The sequence below is a fragment of the Candoia aspera genome, chromosome 6 (genome assembly GCF_035149785.1).
Source record: "Candoia aspera isolate rCanAsp1 chromosome 6, rCanAsp1.hap2, whole genome shotgun sequence".
Taxonomy (NCBI): Eukaryota; Metazoa; Chordata; class Lepidosauria; order Squamata; family Boidae; genus Candoia; species Candoia aspera.
The window spans coordinates 39,022,182-39,040,730 of record NC_086158.1 but is presented as its reverse complement, the minus strand read 5'-3'; the positions used below and the strand labels follow the sequence as shown (position 1 = coordinate 39,040,730).

Below are 18,549 nucleotides of genomic sequence, written 5' to 3'. Positions count from 1 at the left end.
AGTTTGATTGGGCTGTTGTTTGCTGCTTGGTTGACTGACTGAGTTAATAGTTCCTTGATTGGGTTATATTGTGCTGATTGATTGTTCCTCTGGTGTTAATCCTAGTGTTAATCTTTGCATATCTGGGTGCTGATTGCTGGTGAGGAGGTGTTCTGGTCTTTTGGTTTTTCTGTTGTCTCTTGAATGGTATGTAAATGTTGTTTACCTCTATGTGTCTGTTGATGGCTGCTTTGTCTGAGTGCCAAGCTTCCAGGAATTCTCTAGTTTTTGGATTCGGCTTTGTTTAGGATGCTCACAGTTTCCCAGTTGAAAGTGTGGTTAAGTCTGTCCATGTGTTGAGAGATTAAGGAGTTCTCATCGTGTCTTCTGACTGCTAGTTGGTGTTCCTGGATGCGCTCTGCTAGTCTTCTGCCTGTCTGTCCTACATAGTGGCTGTTACAGTCCTTGCACTGTATATTGTAAATAACTCCTGTTTTTCCTTCTTGGGCTACTACCAACTTATCCTCATGAACTCTGAATTGCGATGATCTAAATATCTTAATTACTAAGAATCAATAAGTTTATGCAGTATAATTTAGTTCTAAATAGTGTTACTTAAACAGAACTGGAGATTCTTGTTTATCTATTCAAAATGAGCCAGAAATTTAGCAGTAGACCCCATTTTATCTTCTACCCAGTCCCACTGTATTTTATAAATTTTCACCAATGAGTTCCACAGTAGTATCCAAATGAGTATCAGCTCTGAATTTAAGAACTTACTTTCAAAAGTCATGTCTTAGCTCCTATTAGTAACACACTGATAGCACCAAAAGGGAGGAAAAGGTCCCTCAAATTGCATGCAACATAGGAAAAAAGAAAAAGCAGTGAGAATGGTGGGAAGATGGACTAGTTGTATGGAGGCATTAGGAGAAAAATGACAGAGGCCAAGTGAAGTGGTATGGACAGGGGCAGCAGTAAAGTCTACACCAATGTTTCTCAAACTTGGCAACTTTAAGATGTGTGGTCTTCAACTTTCAGAATTCTCAGACAGCAAGGCTGGCTGGGGAATTCTTGGAGTTGAAGTCCACACATCTGAAAGTTGCCAAGGTTGAGAAACACTGGTCTACACTGTCAAATTAAACTTCCTCCAATAAATCAATCAGAATTGCTTAACATTATGGCTAAGGTAAAACAGATTCAGCAGATTAAATGTAATAATCTTAAAAAATAAAGCAAGAGTCTTATGAATTTTAGTGTTTAGACAAGTAACAACCTTGTCTAAATAAATATTTTGTATTTATTTTATATTTTAACTGTTTTAATTATAATTGTTTTAATTGTTTTATGGTTTTATTGTTGTAAACCGCCCAGAGTCACTTGTTGAGATGAGTGGCTATACAAATCAAATAAACAAACAAACAAACTCACATGTGGAACAAAGCAGGCATACAAGACTGCCTAATTTAAAAACTATGGTTATAAAGAGGGTCTGTGAATTATTTGGCAGAGAAATAGCAAGATAGATTACGGAGGGGTAGAAAAAGGGACAAACATGTTCTAGATTCTTTGCAACCACAGATCCTTGGGAGAAGGGAAGAGACTTGAGTATTAAAAATATTAAATGTGCATCCTTCACATCCAATTTCCTCCAAAGGTGGGCAGATTATTTTCTAACCCCCCACCATCCATTTGATACAGTTAAAACTTGCATACAGAGATGCTATTTCACTAATACAGGGAGCATACATTTGGATAAGATAGGTGACCAAAGATTTAATAGTGCAATGACGTTAATGCCACCTTGCAAGAAACAATAGCAACAAGCATTTGACCTGGTTTAAGTTTCACTTATTAGCTGTGTATTATCATTATTTATTTTTGTTGCTTTTTTAGTATTTGATTTATTGTTTTCATACTTTTATATTTTGTAAACAGCTTTGAGATATTCCTCTGTGGAAGTAAAAAGGAAGAGAAAAATGGCCGAGATTGGCTAAGAGAGATGGCATAAATTTGTGGGAAAAGGAAGTTCTCACAAAGGTTAACTGGAGTACAAAAAATTAAATGTACAGTACATCTAACTCTTGTTCAAAATATGAACAAAATGAAGAATGTTTAAACAACTGAGAAACTGAATAACTGAATATAAATGCTTTCGAGTTTGCATATACAATTAATTAGACCCTATTTTTTACAAGACATGCTAATTACGTTAATGTTCACCAGTCAATTCTGCAGAATAAACCAATTACTGGCATCTCTGAAATATCTGCTATTAGGAGATAGAAATTGGTTTTACTTCTTTTTTTCACATCACTTGAGAGAAATTCACAGGTATTAGAAGTTATATATTGTTCTTACCTCCTGTCCTGTTGCAACATCTATTGCAATGAAAACTGTACCAGAAGCCCTAAGAAAACCAAATATGCAATTAGTTGTAGTATTTCAGATGTTTAACATGCACATGCATGAACAGGCAAAACCTTGTATTTCCTGGAGGATTCTGTTGTTTGGTCCCAACCCTAAGACAAGGATGGGTTGGGGCCAAATTATAAGCTAACCTACAGTAAGATCAATAGTTACACAAATTAACACAGAAAAAGCTAAATCTTACATTTTATCAAAGAAAGAAAGAATAAAATCACTTGGACAGAATTTGAAGCCTGAATATTTGGGCCTTAGAATAAACTCATTCTCTATTTTTTTTCCACAGGAGGGAAAAAAAGCTCATTCTGAAGTTAAGCAGGAAAGAAATGGTAAGCTGCTTGGAATTCTTGCTCACAATTTCCTCTTTCCATTAAATAAATTGTAAACAGTACAGCACATTAATAATTGTTCCATGGTTTCCTTTTCTGTTGGAAATCTGGTTTGATGTATATGTTGATACACACATTCACATACACCCCAACACATACATATGCTAAGATGACAAAGAAAACTGAATTTGATTAATTATCAGTATATGTACAGCATATTTATGAGTACTTACCCCTGTCCTATTTTTTCATATCTGGTATATTTTTTCTTGGGATCTCCTATACTCACAATTGTTCCTAAAAGGAGATTACAATTATAAGAGTATAAGCAAATTAAGAAACAGTAGCAGATCCAAAGCAATAAAATAGACAATACTGACTTGAAAATAGGTTGCAAGTCAGTATTTTCTGTTGTACTGGTTTGGATCCAACATTTCTGTGTTTATTAAAAAGATGGAGATATTTCTATCAACATTCCTGTTACATGTAAAGCTGTCTGCACTATTTCCAAATTATACCCATATAGCTCTTTATCTCTAGAACACAGAGGAAATTCCAAGGCAGGACAGCCTCCTTTATTAGCACTAATTCTGCTATCTTCAACACAGAGGTTATTGAATTCATCCCTTATAATATATACAGACAACCTACAAGTCATCTGCAGTCCCACGTCTATTTTTTCTGCAAAGCACTGGAAAACCATTCTCTATATCTGATATTTATGAACAGCTGTATGCCAGAAAACAGATCACAATTTCTCCAAAAAATGGTCAGGGGAGGAGGGAGTCACTAGGAAATGAAGGGAAACAAAATTCCCCAGCACCAAGCAACTCTGATTAAAATTATCAACTTTCCATTTCTAACAACAGTGATGATCTGAAACCAGATTGTCAGGAAATGGATTAAGGATAAAGGCTTTCTTCTCTATTACTTCAATATGCAAAGGCAAAGAAATATGTGCATATGCCATGGCTCTGCCTATTTCACATCATCAAGTTTTATGGAGTCCTGTGCTGCCCCCAACTCAAGTATTGCCTGGGCTCTGCTATTTTACAAAAACTATAGTTCTTTTTATGAGGATCTGCAAAGGTAGAACATTCGGAAATCAGTTTTTGTCTACAGTACAACTGACAATGCAAAGGGAGATTATGGAAATGCATATCACAAACATTCTCACAAATGAAGTGTATTATATGACTGTATGGTTTTTGAACAAGTGATCGGGACCTTTCAATATCTACCAGATACAACATAATATATTTAATACAGCTTTCCAGTCAAATAGATCAGTTTTTTTCCATCCAGATGATCTGCAAATGAGACCTTGTTAGACTTCAGATTCCGAATATTAGAGTTGTGTGAAGAAATCAGATTGGGAAAGGTTTAAGCAGCACATTTTTGAGAGGCCTTTTTCTCAAAACTAAAAGCAATTCTCCCCTAATGTAGCATCAGCAGTCATTCTGCCATTATCTTCAAAGATACAAAATGTTTGCTTTCTGTTAAAAAGGGTATGAGAACAGTGTGAATATGATGTTCCCAAACAATATAGTAAATAGACATTCTTGCTTCTTTTCCCTGTTCTCCAGTTTATTAATCTAATACTAATCCTCACATCATTCCCACAGTGTGTCTGCACAAGAAAGCCTGCTCACTATTCTACAAAGAGCTGGATCCAAATATATACAAAAGGATAATTTTTGATTCATTGGTTGGCAGCATCCAGACTTTGTCTCATCTCAAAAAACTAAGTACCATCAGATCTGGCTAGTACTTTGATGGGAAAACACAAGGAAATTCCAGGACTATAAACTAGACTGGGGTACCTAAAATAACATCCCAGAATAAGGCAGTGTTAAGCCGCTTTCATAGTTTTGTGCAGAAAATTACATGCTGTGTTCATGTAGTTACCAGGAATCAAGCTTGACTCAATGAAGTCTTTACTTTACATGCAGACTATGCAGTATGTATGGCTTTGGGCTAATCAATGCCTTATCTTCATGACAATCATAAAATTCCTACTTACGTAATTTTTCTGTGATCTCTTCATCTGACATCTTGGTTTTCTTTTTCTGTTTATCAGCTGATCTAGCACTCTCATTTGAATCACCAGATGGTGCTGGGATGGGATCTATTACTGATCGTGTATAAACCTGTAACAAATAAGATCATGGTTATAACTGCATGATATTTTAACACCTAATTTCTCTTCAAGTTCAACCACCACATATATTTATAGCCACCACTGTATAGCTACATAACTATTTGAGTTTGCTAACTAATACTAAAGCTTGGTGCATAATGATTATAAAAATGGAGCTTTCATTTTTTCCCCCAGTAAAGTATCATATTATGAACCCAGAAAGAATTTAGCCTCCAAATGTGTTCTATAGTTCTTTATGAATGATAAAACTAGGGCAAACACTAAATTAGGAAGTTGAAAACCATCCCAGAAGTCAGCAAGGGCAAATCACTTCTACACTGTTGGCAAGAAAGCTGCATGGATTTCTCCATATAGGGATCATGAGTTCAGCTTGATTCAAACATGTCTTTAGTTTTCCTTTATGATGGTAAGGAAGGATTGGTCTGTATTGGTCTTGAACTATAACACTATTATTTTGCAAATTTTGATCTCCAAACTATCCCCCTCTACAAACATGGAGTCAATTATTCAAGTCATTCTCTGCCCTTAGTAGTCAAATACAGTATGAAGTAAAACCAAATCACTTTTCTGATACTTAATTCAGATGGTGAGTGCTGACCAAAACAAAGGAAAATTAAGATGCTAAGAACAAGAGAGATTGTAACTATTTTGCAGAAGTATAAAATACTGACTTTAAAACAGAAACAGGATTGTTAAGATGGCAACTACATCACAAGATATAGGCCTCATTAAGCGAAACGAATTGTGTATCTTTCTCTGAAAGTATTTAACAGCTTTTATCTATATCACACTGAACAATAACATTACAAAATAGGACTATGGCTAAAAGGGAGAGACTGATCTAAGTCACCAAGACAGTTTGGTTTAAGAGAGATTTGAACTAAACTTCCTCAGATTAAAGAAAAACTACAGAAAGCTCTACTATGCATTGAGTAGTGAAAATGAAATAAAACTTCTCACCGATTTTGTATGATCTGGTCGTGGTGCAATAACTGGAGGAGCCACTTCATCTTCATCTTCCTCTTCAGTTGCTATTGAAGGCTCTGACCTTTTTGCATTAGGCTATAAAGTAGGGATTTTTTTAAAAAATGTGGAAAATAAGTGAACTCTACTATAAAACATTTAGGTGTTCATTATAAAAATTAGAGTTGAAAACACCAAATGTGAGCGCAAAATATTATGCATTGTTCCCATTTGAAATATTTATAACGGAGCAGACTCAATATTGTTGTTGCATTTCATGTCTGGGTGGAGAGAATATGGAACTCAAAATACATATATTCAAACTATGCAATCTATATACCAAAAAATCAATGTGCATAATTTATCCAATAAGGACTTGTGAACAAAGGCATTTTACGTATATAAGCTGCCACAGAAACTAAACTCAAAACATGAATGGCAACTGGAATCTGCAGGAGCAAACTATGTTACATGGATTTAAGGCTTAATACTGTTTTTGTTTTTGCAGAAGGTAAAAGCAGCCCCTAACTTATATTGCCTCCTCTGAGAGAGAAGGTCAAGAAACCACCACACTCTTCCTTTTCCCAAGTTGTCTCTCTCCCTTTCCACTGAGCTTTTGTATGGGACATGGCAAAGCACTGCTGGCACTTTCTACAAAAAATTAACTTACAGTAGAGATACCACTTTTCTTTTGTTTAAGCTGAATTAGTTTATGAAACTTTGGCTTTGTTATTATAATAGTTTCTGATCACATGATCCTGAAAGAACTACTGATGAACTTAACTTCTAATCAGAATGAATAAAATTATCTCTCTGGTAAGTAATTAGGTTGAAAAACACAGTATCTGAAGTTCAATAAAATTAGTTTACAACAACAGGATTTCAATGCATGAAAGATGTAAGAATGTAAGTGTACTTACTGCTAGTGCTCCTGAAAGAAATCCATCCTTATCTAGAAAAAAGATTTATTTTTATAAATTATTATACTTCAAAAATTTTGAAGTATTAATGCAGTAACAATAACACTCATAAAATGCATTGAAATCACACACTTTGTTCCAAAGGAAGTTCCAAACTAACTGAAGTGTGGAGACAAGTTCCAGCCTTTAGTTATATTCCAGTACAGTGTGCTTCCAGTAAAAAAAAAGCCCTAGTTTGGTCCAACTATTTTCTAAAGGCTCTTACTAAAGGAACAAAAGATTTGGTAGTATAAGAAATGAAACTCTGATTCTCATCTCCTGCACTATTAGAACAAAGTATCCAGCAAACTGTTGCCTGAAGAAATCAAGTACTGAATTTATGCTGTTTGCATTTCATGATCCTACTGGCTTTAATATACAATGGAGTTAAAAATATTTAATATTTTATGTACAATTAAGAAGTAAATCTTAATTATACTTCAATTCAAGTTTATTTTTAATGAAGTGCATTTTGGGCTGCCCTACCTTCATTAATTTAAAGGGGAAAATTGATCTGAAAACCATGTGCTGCTCACTAACTTCTAAAAAACTCCAATCAATAAAACAAATTCACTAGCCTTAAATAAATATTCTGCCCTAGCCATAGTTCATATTAGGACCGATAAGAAAAGGCATCTAAAAACAGTAATTCATGACTAATTGACCCAAACCTACCCTTAAGGGAGTTCACAGGAATTTGCTGTGGAATGCACTCCCATACATGGATTCTGGGGCTCTTAGCAAAGACCACTATTTTCCCCCTTTTTATTATGTTATAAATCTTGATACATTGTTTCATTACCAGGCTATATATCATCATCAGTGTATCTGACAATGTTACCTACTGATGATGTTACCAGTAATGAAACATCTACAGGAAGAGATCACCAAAAACCCAACAGGCTACAATTTATTCAAAATGAACAGATCTAAAACCATCTAAGCTGGCAAAAGATTTACAAGTCCTCTCTGTGTCAGATGATCAGTCTTAAAGAGGCATGCACAGGTGATAACGGGAGATTCTAATTATCCTGACATGTGCTGGGAATCTAATTTTGCTAAGAGTTATAAGCCCAGCAAATTCTTGTTCTATACTGCTGACAATTTCATTTGTTGGAAGATTGAAGAAAAACAAGATATGTGATATCTTGGGCCTAACTCTCACCAATGTCGCAGAACTGATTATAGGAAAGGTGACTTGAACCTTGGGGAAAAGTTATTATGTTATCCTTGGATTTGTGATAATCAAAGGAAGTGCAACTGAGAATTGTCAGAGTTGTATATTGGACTTAAAAAGGATAGATTCTGTCAAAATGAGTTGAGGTTTGAGAGAGATACCAAAAACAGCAAAAGAGGGTTCATTGGGCATGTTAGAAAAGCCAAAGAAGTTGTAGGTTCATTGCAGGGAGAAAATGGTGAATCAGTAATGGCTGATGGTGTGATGGAAGAACTTCTTAATTCCTAGTTTGCATCTGTCTTTTGTCAGAAAGAAGTCTTAACTAGTCATCTTCACACCATTGGGGGAATGAGAAATTATAAGTTAGGTTAGACAAGGAGAGGATAAGAGAGAATTTATCTAATTTAAACTAGTGGAGGTGATTGCAAAACAACTCTCAGTAAATGTCCTGATTACCAGGAAACACACTGAGACTATGACTTGGTCTCTAATATTTATTAGTAGTACTTAACAAGAATCCTAACAAACTGAGGAAGCATGGGAAAAACCCAGCCATATAAACCCCAAGGGTTAAGGCGGTCCCGATCTGTGTCTCTTTGAATGGCTGAACAGTTCCTCAGTGCTACGCATGCGCTTGACAGTCTGGGTGGGAGCCCCCTGCTCGCCATCCTTACTCATGACAGTAAACTTTGATAACTCCTGGAGTACTGTTGAAATTCCAGAAGACTGGAGGAGAGTAAATGTTATTCCTATCTTCAATAAGAGGACGACCCAGGAAATTATAGATTATCAGCTTGATGTTTACACTGGGCAAGGTCTTCAAAGAGAGTATCGAACAGCAGGTTTGTGAACAGGCATACTATATTTAACAGGAACCAACATGAGTTTGTTGCAAACAAATTGTGTCAAACTAACCATATCTCTTCTTTTGATAAAGTTACTAGTTTAATAGATCAGGGGAATGCTATAAACAAAGTGTACCGGACCTCAGTAAAACATTCAATCTCATTATATTCTCCTACGTGAAATGGTACAATAGAGGCTAGATGCTGCTGCTGTTAGACGGGCTCGCAGTTGGCTGAATGACCCACACCACATTAACAGCTCTTTGCCTTGGAGGTCAGTATCCAGTGCAGTGTCACAGGGCTGTGGCCTGGACACCATGTTGATAAATATTTTTATCAGTAACTTGGATAAATGAGTTGAGAAAACATTTATAGTCTGGTCTGCAGATGATACAAAGCTGGGAAGGATGGCTAATATTGAAGATGAAAAAAGAAGATTCAAAAAGGTCTAGACAGGCTTGAGCAGTGGGCTGAAATGATTAAGATGGAATTTAACAGGGAGAAATGTAAAGTTCTACATCTGGGTAATAAAAACGAAAGGCACAAGTACAGGATGTGGGAGACCTAGCCTGCCAGTAGGACTTGTAAAAGGGAACTCAATTTCTTTTTGACCCCAGGCTAAACATGAGCCAACAATGTGATGCAGCTACCACAAAGGAAAAAGAGATATCTTTAGGTGCCTTAAGAGGAGCATCGAGTCCAGATTACAGGAAGTAATTGTCCCATTCTATCCTGCCTTGATCAGACTCCACTTGGAATACAGTATCCAGTTCTGGGGACTGAAGTCCAGAAACAACATTGACAAACTGGAGCTATTATGCATAGCTCTGCCCATACATCAGTTCTTTAATAACGAGCCCTAAGGCACCCCATAAGTTTGTCCAAAGTCATACCTGTAGCAGAAAAACTCAAATATTTCTGTCTTGCTGTGTCTTTAGAATCATAGAATTTTAAGACATCTAATACAGCCTGGGGATTTTTTTTCTGTTCTAACTTTGTGATGTTTGATGTCTGTAGCAGCCTAGCCCACTGCTCTGGCATTCCCTGAAAAAAGAACACAAATTCATGCATTTTAGCACTAACGTAGAAAATCTATTGTTTCATATCCTCTCAAATGATAAATCTCCTTGGAATAATTCTACTTGCATAAAGGTGGCAAGTACATGACTAATATTTGGGGGAAGGAGAAGTATGTACTGAAATATTTTAGTTCTGAAATATATGAAAATCTTGTAACAAAAAAGGTAAGAATTTTTAAGCCTTCTTTTTCACAATGCCAATATCCCAGCGCACATTGAAAAGAGACAAGCTACTGTTGGTATACTTACAGTGAATTCCCCAGTAACAGCATCAAAGCCAACATGAATAGTATGTTCAAAATCTGATGGAGGAGAGATTTCAGGTCTCTCTTTTTCCTTTTTCCTACTCCCTATAAGAAAAAAAAACATATTTAGTTTCAGAAAGCACTCATCCTTTCTGAAGCTCACCCATTTTGAAATTTTAGTAAACCTGCCAGTAACACTTAAAGCATTATGTACAGAATTTCAGCTGTCATAAATGAACAAACTTTTAATTCTAATACCTCTGTGAATCAAAATATTTTAATTCAAAAATATAAATGAATTGTGCTTGTAGGACCTTAATTTTTTCTATTTATTATTAGAAATAATAAATAACAAGACTAATAAAAATAAGACTAATATAAAAAGCTCCCAATGTCATCCGAAATCCTGATAGAAGTTACTAGTTCATTGGCTAAAAAAATCTGAAAGAGAGATGGCAATAGATTCAGTCATATAACTTTCCAGATGAAACTCCAGGTTTACCAAAACTATTAGAAATCTGTTTGTCTGAAAAGAATACCACCTAACCTTTCACAGTAACTTTTCTCAGTGGTGCTTTTCCAGAATAGCCTTAGTTCTTCAGGAACACTACTGCTAAAATAGGAAGTTGGGGGGGAAAATGACAACGTTCATATGGAACTCCGTTTTTCGATTTTGGCCATTTTTAAACTGTGTGTTGACATAATGGATCCCATGATTTGAAAGATTAATCCTGTGTTTAAAAAACTAAGCTGATATTTTTATATGTATTTTAATAAACTTTTTTCTCTGTGTTTTTTTGTATTCCTTTTTTCTTTTTCATTCATTTCTGTATATCAAAGCAGTAAAGCATTTTTAAAAACAAGAACATAGAAGCTCAAATGGTTTCTTCACGTTATCCTTTTGTCCATGGAAGAAGACTGGGAAGGGAAAATTATTACAGGTGAATAGCTACTTATGCAAACAGTGTTGTGAGGAGATACTTGATTTTTAAGATCATGGTCTGAATTATTTGGATGATGGAACACTGGCATGGAATGGGCTGCATCTTGCATGAAGTAAGTGAAAAAGTATTTGGCTGAAGCATATGGAGCTTGATCAGGTAATGATGGTCTTAAACTCAAACTTGTGGAGGTTGAAGACTTTAAGTAAGGACCTCAAAGATTTATACATTGTACAAGTAAGTAGGAATGTTCCCTTACTGAGGCCTCTTAAACTACTTAATTAAAAATAAAAATAAAAATTGATTCATAAAGTTCATCTTCATTGTCCACACACTATAGATTTGTTGACAGAGGTTTTATTATATTTATTTTTTGTGGATTGCTATTAGCCATCTACAGTTTCTATATGAATGAACAATGACAGAGGACTAGAAACTAGCCTATAAAGAACTGAAGAAGTTGAGCTTACTTAGCCTTGAGAAGAGAAGACTGAGGAGAAATATGACAGCTTTTTTCCCCCCTCAAATACCTGAACCTAGAACAAAGTCAAGGGCTGTACTCTTTCTAGACTGCAGGACACAGAATAACAGATTTTATTTATTTATTGTATTTCTTCACTGCCCATCTCGTATTACGACTCTGGGTGGTTTAAAAAAAATTAAAGATTAAGGATTAAAATACTGTTAAAGCCATACAATATAAATATAAATACACATAAATATAAAATGCAAAATATAAAATATAAAGACCAAAATGGCAAATAACAATCTCATCATTGATCCCATCAAGGTGCCAACTACTCCCATGATTGGTTATCCTCCCTCCCACCCCAAGTGAGGTGGCACAACCAGGTCTTAACCTCCTTCCAGAAAGCTGGGAGAGTGGGGGCCTGCTTCACCTCCAGAGGTAACTTATTCTGGAGGGCGAGTGCCATGACAGAGAAGGCCTTCCCTCTGGGCCCTGCCAATTGACAATCTCTCATGGACAGGGTCTGTAACACACCCTCTCTGCCTGACCGGGTAAGACAGGTCGATGTAATGGGGGTGAGGCGGTCCCTCAGGTAACCTGGACCCATGCTACGTAGGGCTTTAAAGGTGATAACCAACACCTTGAATTGGACCCGGAAGCAAACTGGCACCCAGTGCAGCTCATGCAGCAAGGGTGTTCTATGTGCCCTCTTCAGGGCTCCTAAAACTGCTTGCTCGGCCGCATTCTGAATCAACTAGATACCCTTCAAAGTAGCCCCATGTAGAGCATGTTGCAATAGTTTATGTGGGAAATGACTAGGGCATGAATGACTGTTTGGAGGGACTTCTCATCCAGGATGGGGTGTAGCTGGCGCACAACACAAAGATGTGCAAAGGCTCCCATGGCCACAGCTGCCACCTGCTCTTTGAGCAGGAGCCATGAGTCCAGGAGAACCCCCAGATTACACACTGGATCTGTCTGGGGCAGTGCAACCCCATCCAGAGCCAAAGATGGTAAGTTCTTGGATGCCAGGGAGCCCCTGACCCACAGCTACTCCATCTTACCAGGGTTCAGCTGAAGCCTGTTGTTCCCCATCCAGACCCCTACAGCCTCCAGGCACTCAGAGAGGGTGGTCACAGTATCACTTAAGTCACTCAGGATGGAGATGTATAATTGAGTATCATCGCCATATTGATGATACCTCATCCCATGATGATGGATGATCTCACCCAGCGGTTTCATGTAGATGTTAAAAAGGAGTGGAGAGAGTACCAAACCCTGCGGCACTGCAGAGAGGAGGTGTCGAGGTCAGATCTCTCACTCCCTATCAACACCGATTGGGACCGGCCCTGGAAGAAGGTGGTGGTGGTGAACCAGCACAAAACCGCGCCACCCACCCCCAACTCTGAGTCAACCCAAAAGGATACCGTGGTCAATGGTATCAAAGGCCGCTGAGAGGTCAAGAGGAGCAAGGATGGATGTACTGCCCCATCCCACTTCTGCCAGAGATCGTCCAAAAGTGCGACCAAAACTGTTTCCATCCCATATCTGGGCCTGAAACCTGGCTGGAAAAGGTCCAGATAATCCATTTCATCCAGGATTCTCTGGAGCTGCAATGTCACCACTTTCTCAACCACCTTCCCTAAAAAGGGGAGATGGGAGACAGGACAAAAATTATCCAGCATGGTGGGATCCAGTGACAGTTTCTTGAGGAGGGGGGACATCAGCGCCTCTTTAAAGGCAGCCGGAAACACTCCCTCCCTCAAGGATGAATTCACCATTGCCCGGACCAACCCACATGTCACCTCCCAAGCTGCCTTCACCAGTCAGGAGGAACAAGGATCTAATTGACAAGCAGTGGCATTTACAGACGGAAGAACCCTGTCCACTTCCTCAGGCCCAACAGGATCAAACTGTTCCCAGATAACCGGGTAAGTACGCTCCCCAGACATCTCCACAGATCACGCTGCATGCCTGGCACCCAATTTGGAACAGATCCAAGCGATTTTATCATCCAGATGCCCAGAAAACTCCTCCGCACAGCCTTGTAGGTGAGTTACTAGACCCACCTTCCCCAGAAGGGATCAGGTGATCTTAAACAGGGCCATCAGGCGGCATTCTGTGCATGCAGTAAAAGCGGAGAAATATTGATGTTTTGCCGCTCTTACCGCCACAAGGTATGCCTTAACAGCATCTGTAGCTTGTGTTCCGTCCTTCTCCTTCTTCAGCGGCGCTCTAGACATCTCTTAATCCTCTTCAGAACCCTCAACTCCTCCATGAACCATGGTGAGTGTCAGGTTCGATCAGACAAGAGAGGTCACACAGGCGCAATCCTGTCCAAGGCCCCCGCCATCTCCCTGTTCCAGGCAGCAGCGAAGGCCTCCAGTGGGCCATGCAGCAGATCCTCAGGTATAACCCCCCGGGGCCATCAGTCGCCAGGGACGGACCAATCGAATGGGTCCTGCCTCCCTGCAGAGGGGGGCGGATAGGAGAATCTCAAGGTCACCAGGGCATGATTTGACCATGACAGAAGGGACAGATGTAACTCTTCCTTCAGATCACACTGCCACTGCTCTGACAAAACCAAGTCCGGTGTGAGGCCACTGTCTCAAGTCAGGTCCTAAATAATCTGGGACAGGCCCTTGGCCACCATAGTGGCCATGAATTTCCGAGCCACTTCCAAGGCACGCCCCAGGGATGGCAGGTTGAAGTCCCCCAGAACCATAAGTCTGGGAAACTCCACCGCCAACCCTGAGACAGCCTCCAGCAGCTCAGGCAGGGAGATTGCTATGCAGTAGGGAGGCTAGTACAGTAGCAACACTCCCAACTGTTCTCGGGAGCCCAACTTGAAAAACAGGGCCTCACAACCAGCCACTTGTGGAGCAGCGCTCCTGAAGGCCACTAGAGATTCCCAGATGACAACTGCCACCCCTCCTCCTCTAACCTGGGGTCTCGGCTGGTGCCATACCATATACCCGGCCAGTCACATTTCCGAAAGGGGCACCCCCCTTTCAGGGCCCAGCCAGGTCTTGGTAATACATGCCAGGTCTGCCCCCTCCTCGATGATAACTCAATTAAATGCACTTTTAGACTTGGAACAGTATACTTAGAGGAATTATTCAACTTTCAACTAGAGCGATTGTTGAACTCAAGATAGCAATAGAGATGTAGACTGTTAGTCATCTTTTGTCAGCAAGTAGCAGAGCATTTAAATACCTCAGTATAAAGCTATTCGCTCAAACAATGGGTGGGTAAATCTACCAGTTTCACTTTGCTCAGTTTTTTTTCCTCCCCAATCTCAATTTGTTCAATTTTCATCTGTTTGCAGAGTTTCAAGTATCTATACAAAAGCTGTACACCCTTCATGCATATTTTCCTTAGGTGAGTAAATGTATGTACTTTTTGTAAGATAAACAATACATTTTTAAGCCATTTCCTTTCCCTAATGTAATGAATTTGGCTCTCTACTCCTTGATGTTTTCAGCTAAAAGCTGCATGACAAAATTATTTAAAAGTGCTGGTATCTGCATGTAATTGTGTTCTGGTTCACAGACAGGGTTCTTCTACACAGCTGATTTAAAATGCTATCCATCAGTGACTGGCTTGGCAGAAAACTCTTATTGGCATAAAACCTGCTGCCGCCACTGGCACATTGGGTTGTCCTTTTTTACAATGAACAGATCAGTTAAGTAGAATGATTGCTGGAGTCACCCAGCTTTGTTTCCCTCCCCTACACTCCCCCCACCCATGTCACCAACTGGTGGAAAAATATCACCAATCACTCTTCTTAACATGGGATGGGGCTGGTGGGAATCAAGTTCTGAGGGATGGCTAGATGGCAGATTTAGCCTCAGTCAAAACTGATTGTTCTTGTCCAAGTGCTTTGCAAAGATATATACAAAGGGACCATAACTATCAGCTGGTTCTCTCTCTGTTTAACCATGCAGTCTTTAGCCACCACTGTGTGTAACAGAAACAAATATTTTTGGACTATAATCCAAGTTAATTTTAACTTCCAGATTTTAGCCTGAGAAAAAGCGAAGTTCAACCATTTGCACTAATACAAAATGATACTAATGGCAGCCCCCCCATTTCACTTTTTAATATTTGGAAAGGAAAATTCTTCATTTTGAGGAGGCATTAGCTAGCAAAGCAAAGGTAAATGAATTCCCACTCTGTTTATTTGCCATGCTGGTTTAAATCTATTTTAAACTTCATAAAGTGACACTGCTTTCCTGTTAAATACTTAAACAGTGTATTATGAATACACACATTCATCTCCTTACTATGAGTAATTAAATAAGATCCAGAATGTCCTTCTGTATTTTATTTGTTGTATTTATACCTCCCAGAAGCACAGGCATGGTACAATAAAACTTCAAAAGGATTATTATTATTTAGTCAAACAATTGCAACATTTTACCTTTTTCAGTGCCAGAGAAAATGGAGATGATTTTGTTCCTAGGCTTTCTCTCTTCTGGTACAGAAGGCAGAGGTTTCAAGCTATGATTAGCAGATAAAGGATCTTTGCCTCCTGAACTGAAGATAGTACTGCTCATCCGAACAGGTGGAGCTGGTGGCTTGTCTTCGAGCTCTCCGTTGTCAGACATAGTTAATGGCTAGACAATACTCTGAAATTTAACAGTGAAAACTTTGTCACCAGAGTCATCAATGCATTACAGATGGTTTATTCTTATCCCATATTCATTAAAATTTCTTACTGAAAAGCAGAGATATTTTTTTACTATCGAATCATACACCCCAATGACACTAGATAATTCATCTTGACAATTTAAATTTTTTACTGTCTAACATCATAAATAGAAACTTAAGATAATTCCACAAAACAGCAATTAACAGAAATACTCCACGTAAAAACAAAAGAAAGCAGCCTTACAAGATCCAGCTAAGCAAACAGAATTCAAGAAAAGACAGCCTGACTAGAAGTTTTCAAAATAAGAAATGCAATGACTAATGACTGAAGCATCATGAAAGCAGCCCAAATAAATAAACAAATAATGCAGGATATTTACAACATGAGCAAGAGATCAATTCCAGCAAAGTCCAAAAAGGTCAACTCAGAAGCCCACCTTGCTGAAATCTAAATCAAGTAAACTAACAGTCCTTGCCTTCCCTATACTCCAGTTTTTAGTATATCTGGAAAGGAGCAATTTGGTGAAGGCCTTGTCCATAAAAAAACAAAATCAGTTTGCCACTTTAGGCTGAGAACCATTTAGCAATTTCATCTCTCACCAACCTGCAAATGAACAAGATCAAAGTCACTTAACACAGAGTTTGAAGTACATAAAAGGCACTTCGGTTTCAACCTGAAAAGGTGTTCCTTTGTTATTAAGGCTAGTAAAACTTAAAAAAAAAGGTAACAATTCTTTAACAAGAAAGGTACAACACTTAAAAACTGTTTTCAGTTCAGGCAATTGTTCAGCAATTTCAATTTGAAACAACTTTCACCTTGCATTTCTAATCCCAGAAAACTAGGATCTTAATTTCATTAAATTTGCCTTAGCTAATTAATTGCACACATTTCAGTTAAACCAAAAAGCACACTTCTGTTTTTATGAGCATGGATCTTAGTAAAGACATTCCAACCTATCAGGGAGAGATGGGGAAGACTTCTTAAGATGGTGTTTGTCATCAAACTTAATGGAGTTCAGTGAGCTTGAAAACAATAAATCAAACAATCAAGAAATAATTTTAAAAACTGACAGGATAGTTAAATGTTTAAGTCACTATCTTCAATTTGCACCTTAAACAAAATTTTACAGTTTCTTTTTTCCTATGGATTTCGAAGACAGTCTGCTTTCTTTAATCTGATTGAACAAAATCTAAATGAGGTTCTAAATTATGTAACTCAGACTTCAGATTTACAGTATCCATTTTATTTATCTTATTTAAAGAACTTACTGTGTGAGATAGGTGGAATGTACCTCAAAACAACCAATAAAGACTATATAAAAACAAATCAGGTTTGGGGGGTTTTTTAACTATAGATCTGAAATCTATCATCAGCAGTTACTGCAAAAGACATACTTTGAATTAAAGAATTCTGCCCAATAATTAGCTCTGAATCAGTTTTAATGGGGGAGATTCTGAGTCTGCCTGCTTTCATTTTTATGTAATGGATGGAAATGTTGGGATGACTTTTGTTACTTGACAATTAGGTAACAGACTCCCACTTAAGATGGAGAGAGAGTGACAACTTGTTAACATGCTCCTGATTTTTTATTCATTTTAGTCTTCTTATTTAGTTTTATTCAAGTAGTTTTAGTATTTTTCTTTATTCAATTCCTTATCTCTCATCTTTATTTTTTAGTAATTAGAAATAAGATTTTTTGGTATCCTAGAGTACCAGAATTTGCACACAATTTCAAATGCTAACCAGGGATGTGGAATTATAAAGCAGAAACAAAAAAGAACCTAAAAAGAAAGATTAAAAGAAGGTACAAACCAGACACTCAGTCGAGAGGAAATCCCAAAAAAGACATGGCTGCGATGACTTCTAGACAACCAAAGATAAAAGACTTATTCCAATTTAAGGACATTGCGTGTAAGTCTCCCTTTCTTTCTCCTTCTTTCCTTGTAACCTCCGTTAACAACTCTTATTTGTTAGACTAGGATGTGGATGATTGCCCTTCCTCTGAAAATGAGGCTCTAATAGGAGATACAAGGGAGGACATTGTCTATACCTAGAGTAACTTCAAAGGAGACCTGGACTTGGTTGCTAAGAATTGCCTTTTAAGAACTCAGTCGTTGCTATTTTTGATCAGCTTTCGGATGCCAATAAAAAAAATAGATGACTAGATGAAAAGACTTTAATGGAAAAGTATATTTCCAAATAAGTTAAAGAAACAGATAGCAACTCGTATGTTTCAAAACTTATCTGACTTATGGACAGTACAGACTGCACAAAAATTTCCAGTTAAAGAAAACATGGAGGAGAAACTGATTTTGCAGAGACAC

General features: G+C 37.9%; 1 protein-coding gene across 1 annotated transcript in view; it reads right to left on the bottom strand.

Annotated features, from left to right (window-relative positions):
• The window catches only part of PAK2 (p21 (RAC1) activated kinase 2), a 56,159-nt gene that overhangs the window by 11,902 nt on the left and 25,708 nt on the right, over window positions 1-18,549 (bottom strand). The window contains exons 2-9 of the mRNA XM_063306779.1: window positions 15,995-16,202; window positions 10,166-10,266; window positions 9,731-9,881; window positions 6,777-6,808; window positions 5,854-5,955; window positions 4,756-4,882; window positions 2,966-3,029; window positions 2,338-2,386 (exon numbers count right to left, since the gene is read on the bottom strand). Of these exons, the coding sequence (XP_063162849.1) occupies window positions 2,338-2,386; window positions 2,966-3,029; window positions 4,756-4,882; window positions 5,854-5,955; window positions 6,777-6,808; window positions 9,731-9,881; window positions 10,166-10,266; window positions 15,995-16,181 (813 nt within the window). The 5' untranslated portion in view covers window positions 16,182-16,202. The remainder of the gene's footprint in view (window positions 1-2,337; window positions 2,387-2,965; window positions 3,030-4,755; window positions 4,883-5,853; window positions 5,956-6,776; window positions 6,809-9,730; window positions 9,882-10,165; window positions 10,267-15,994; window positions 16,203-18,549) is intronic.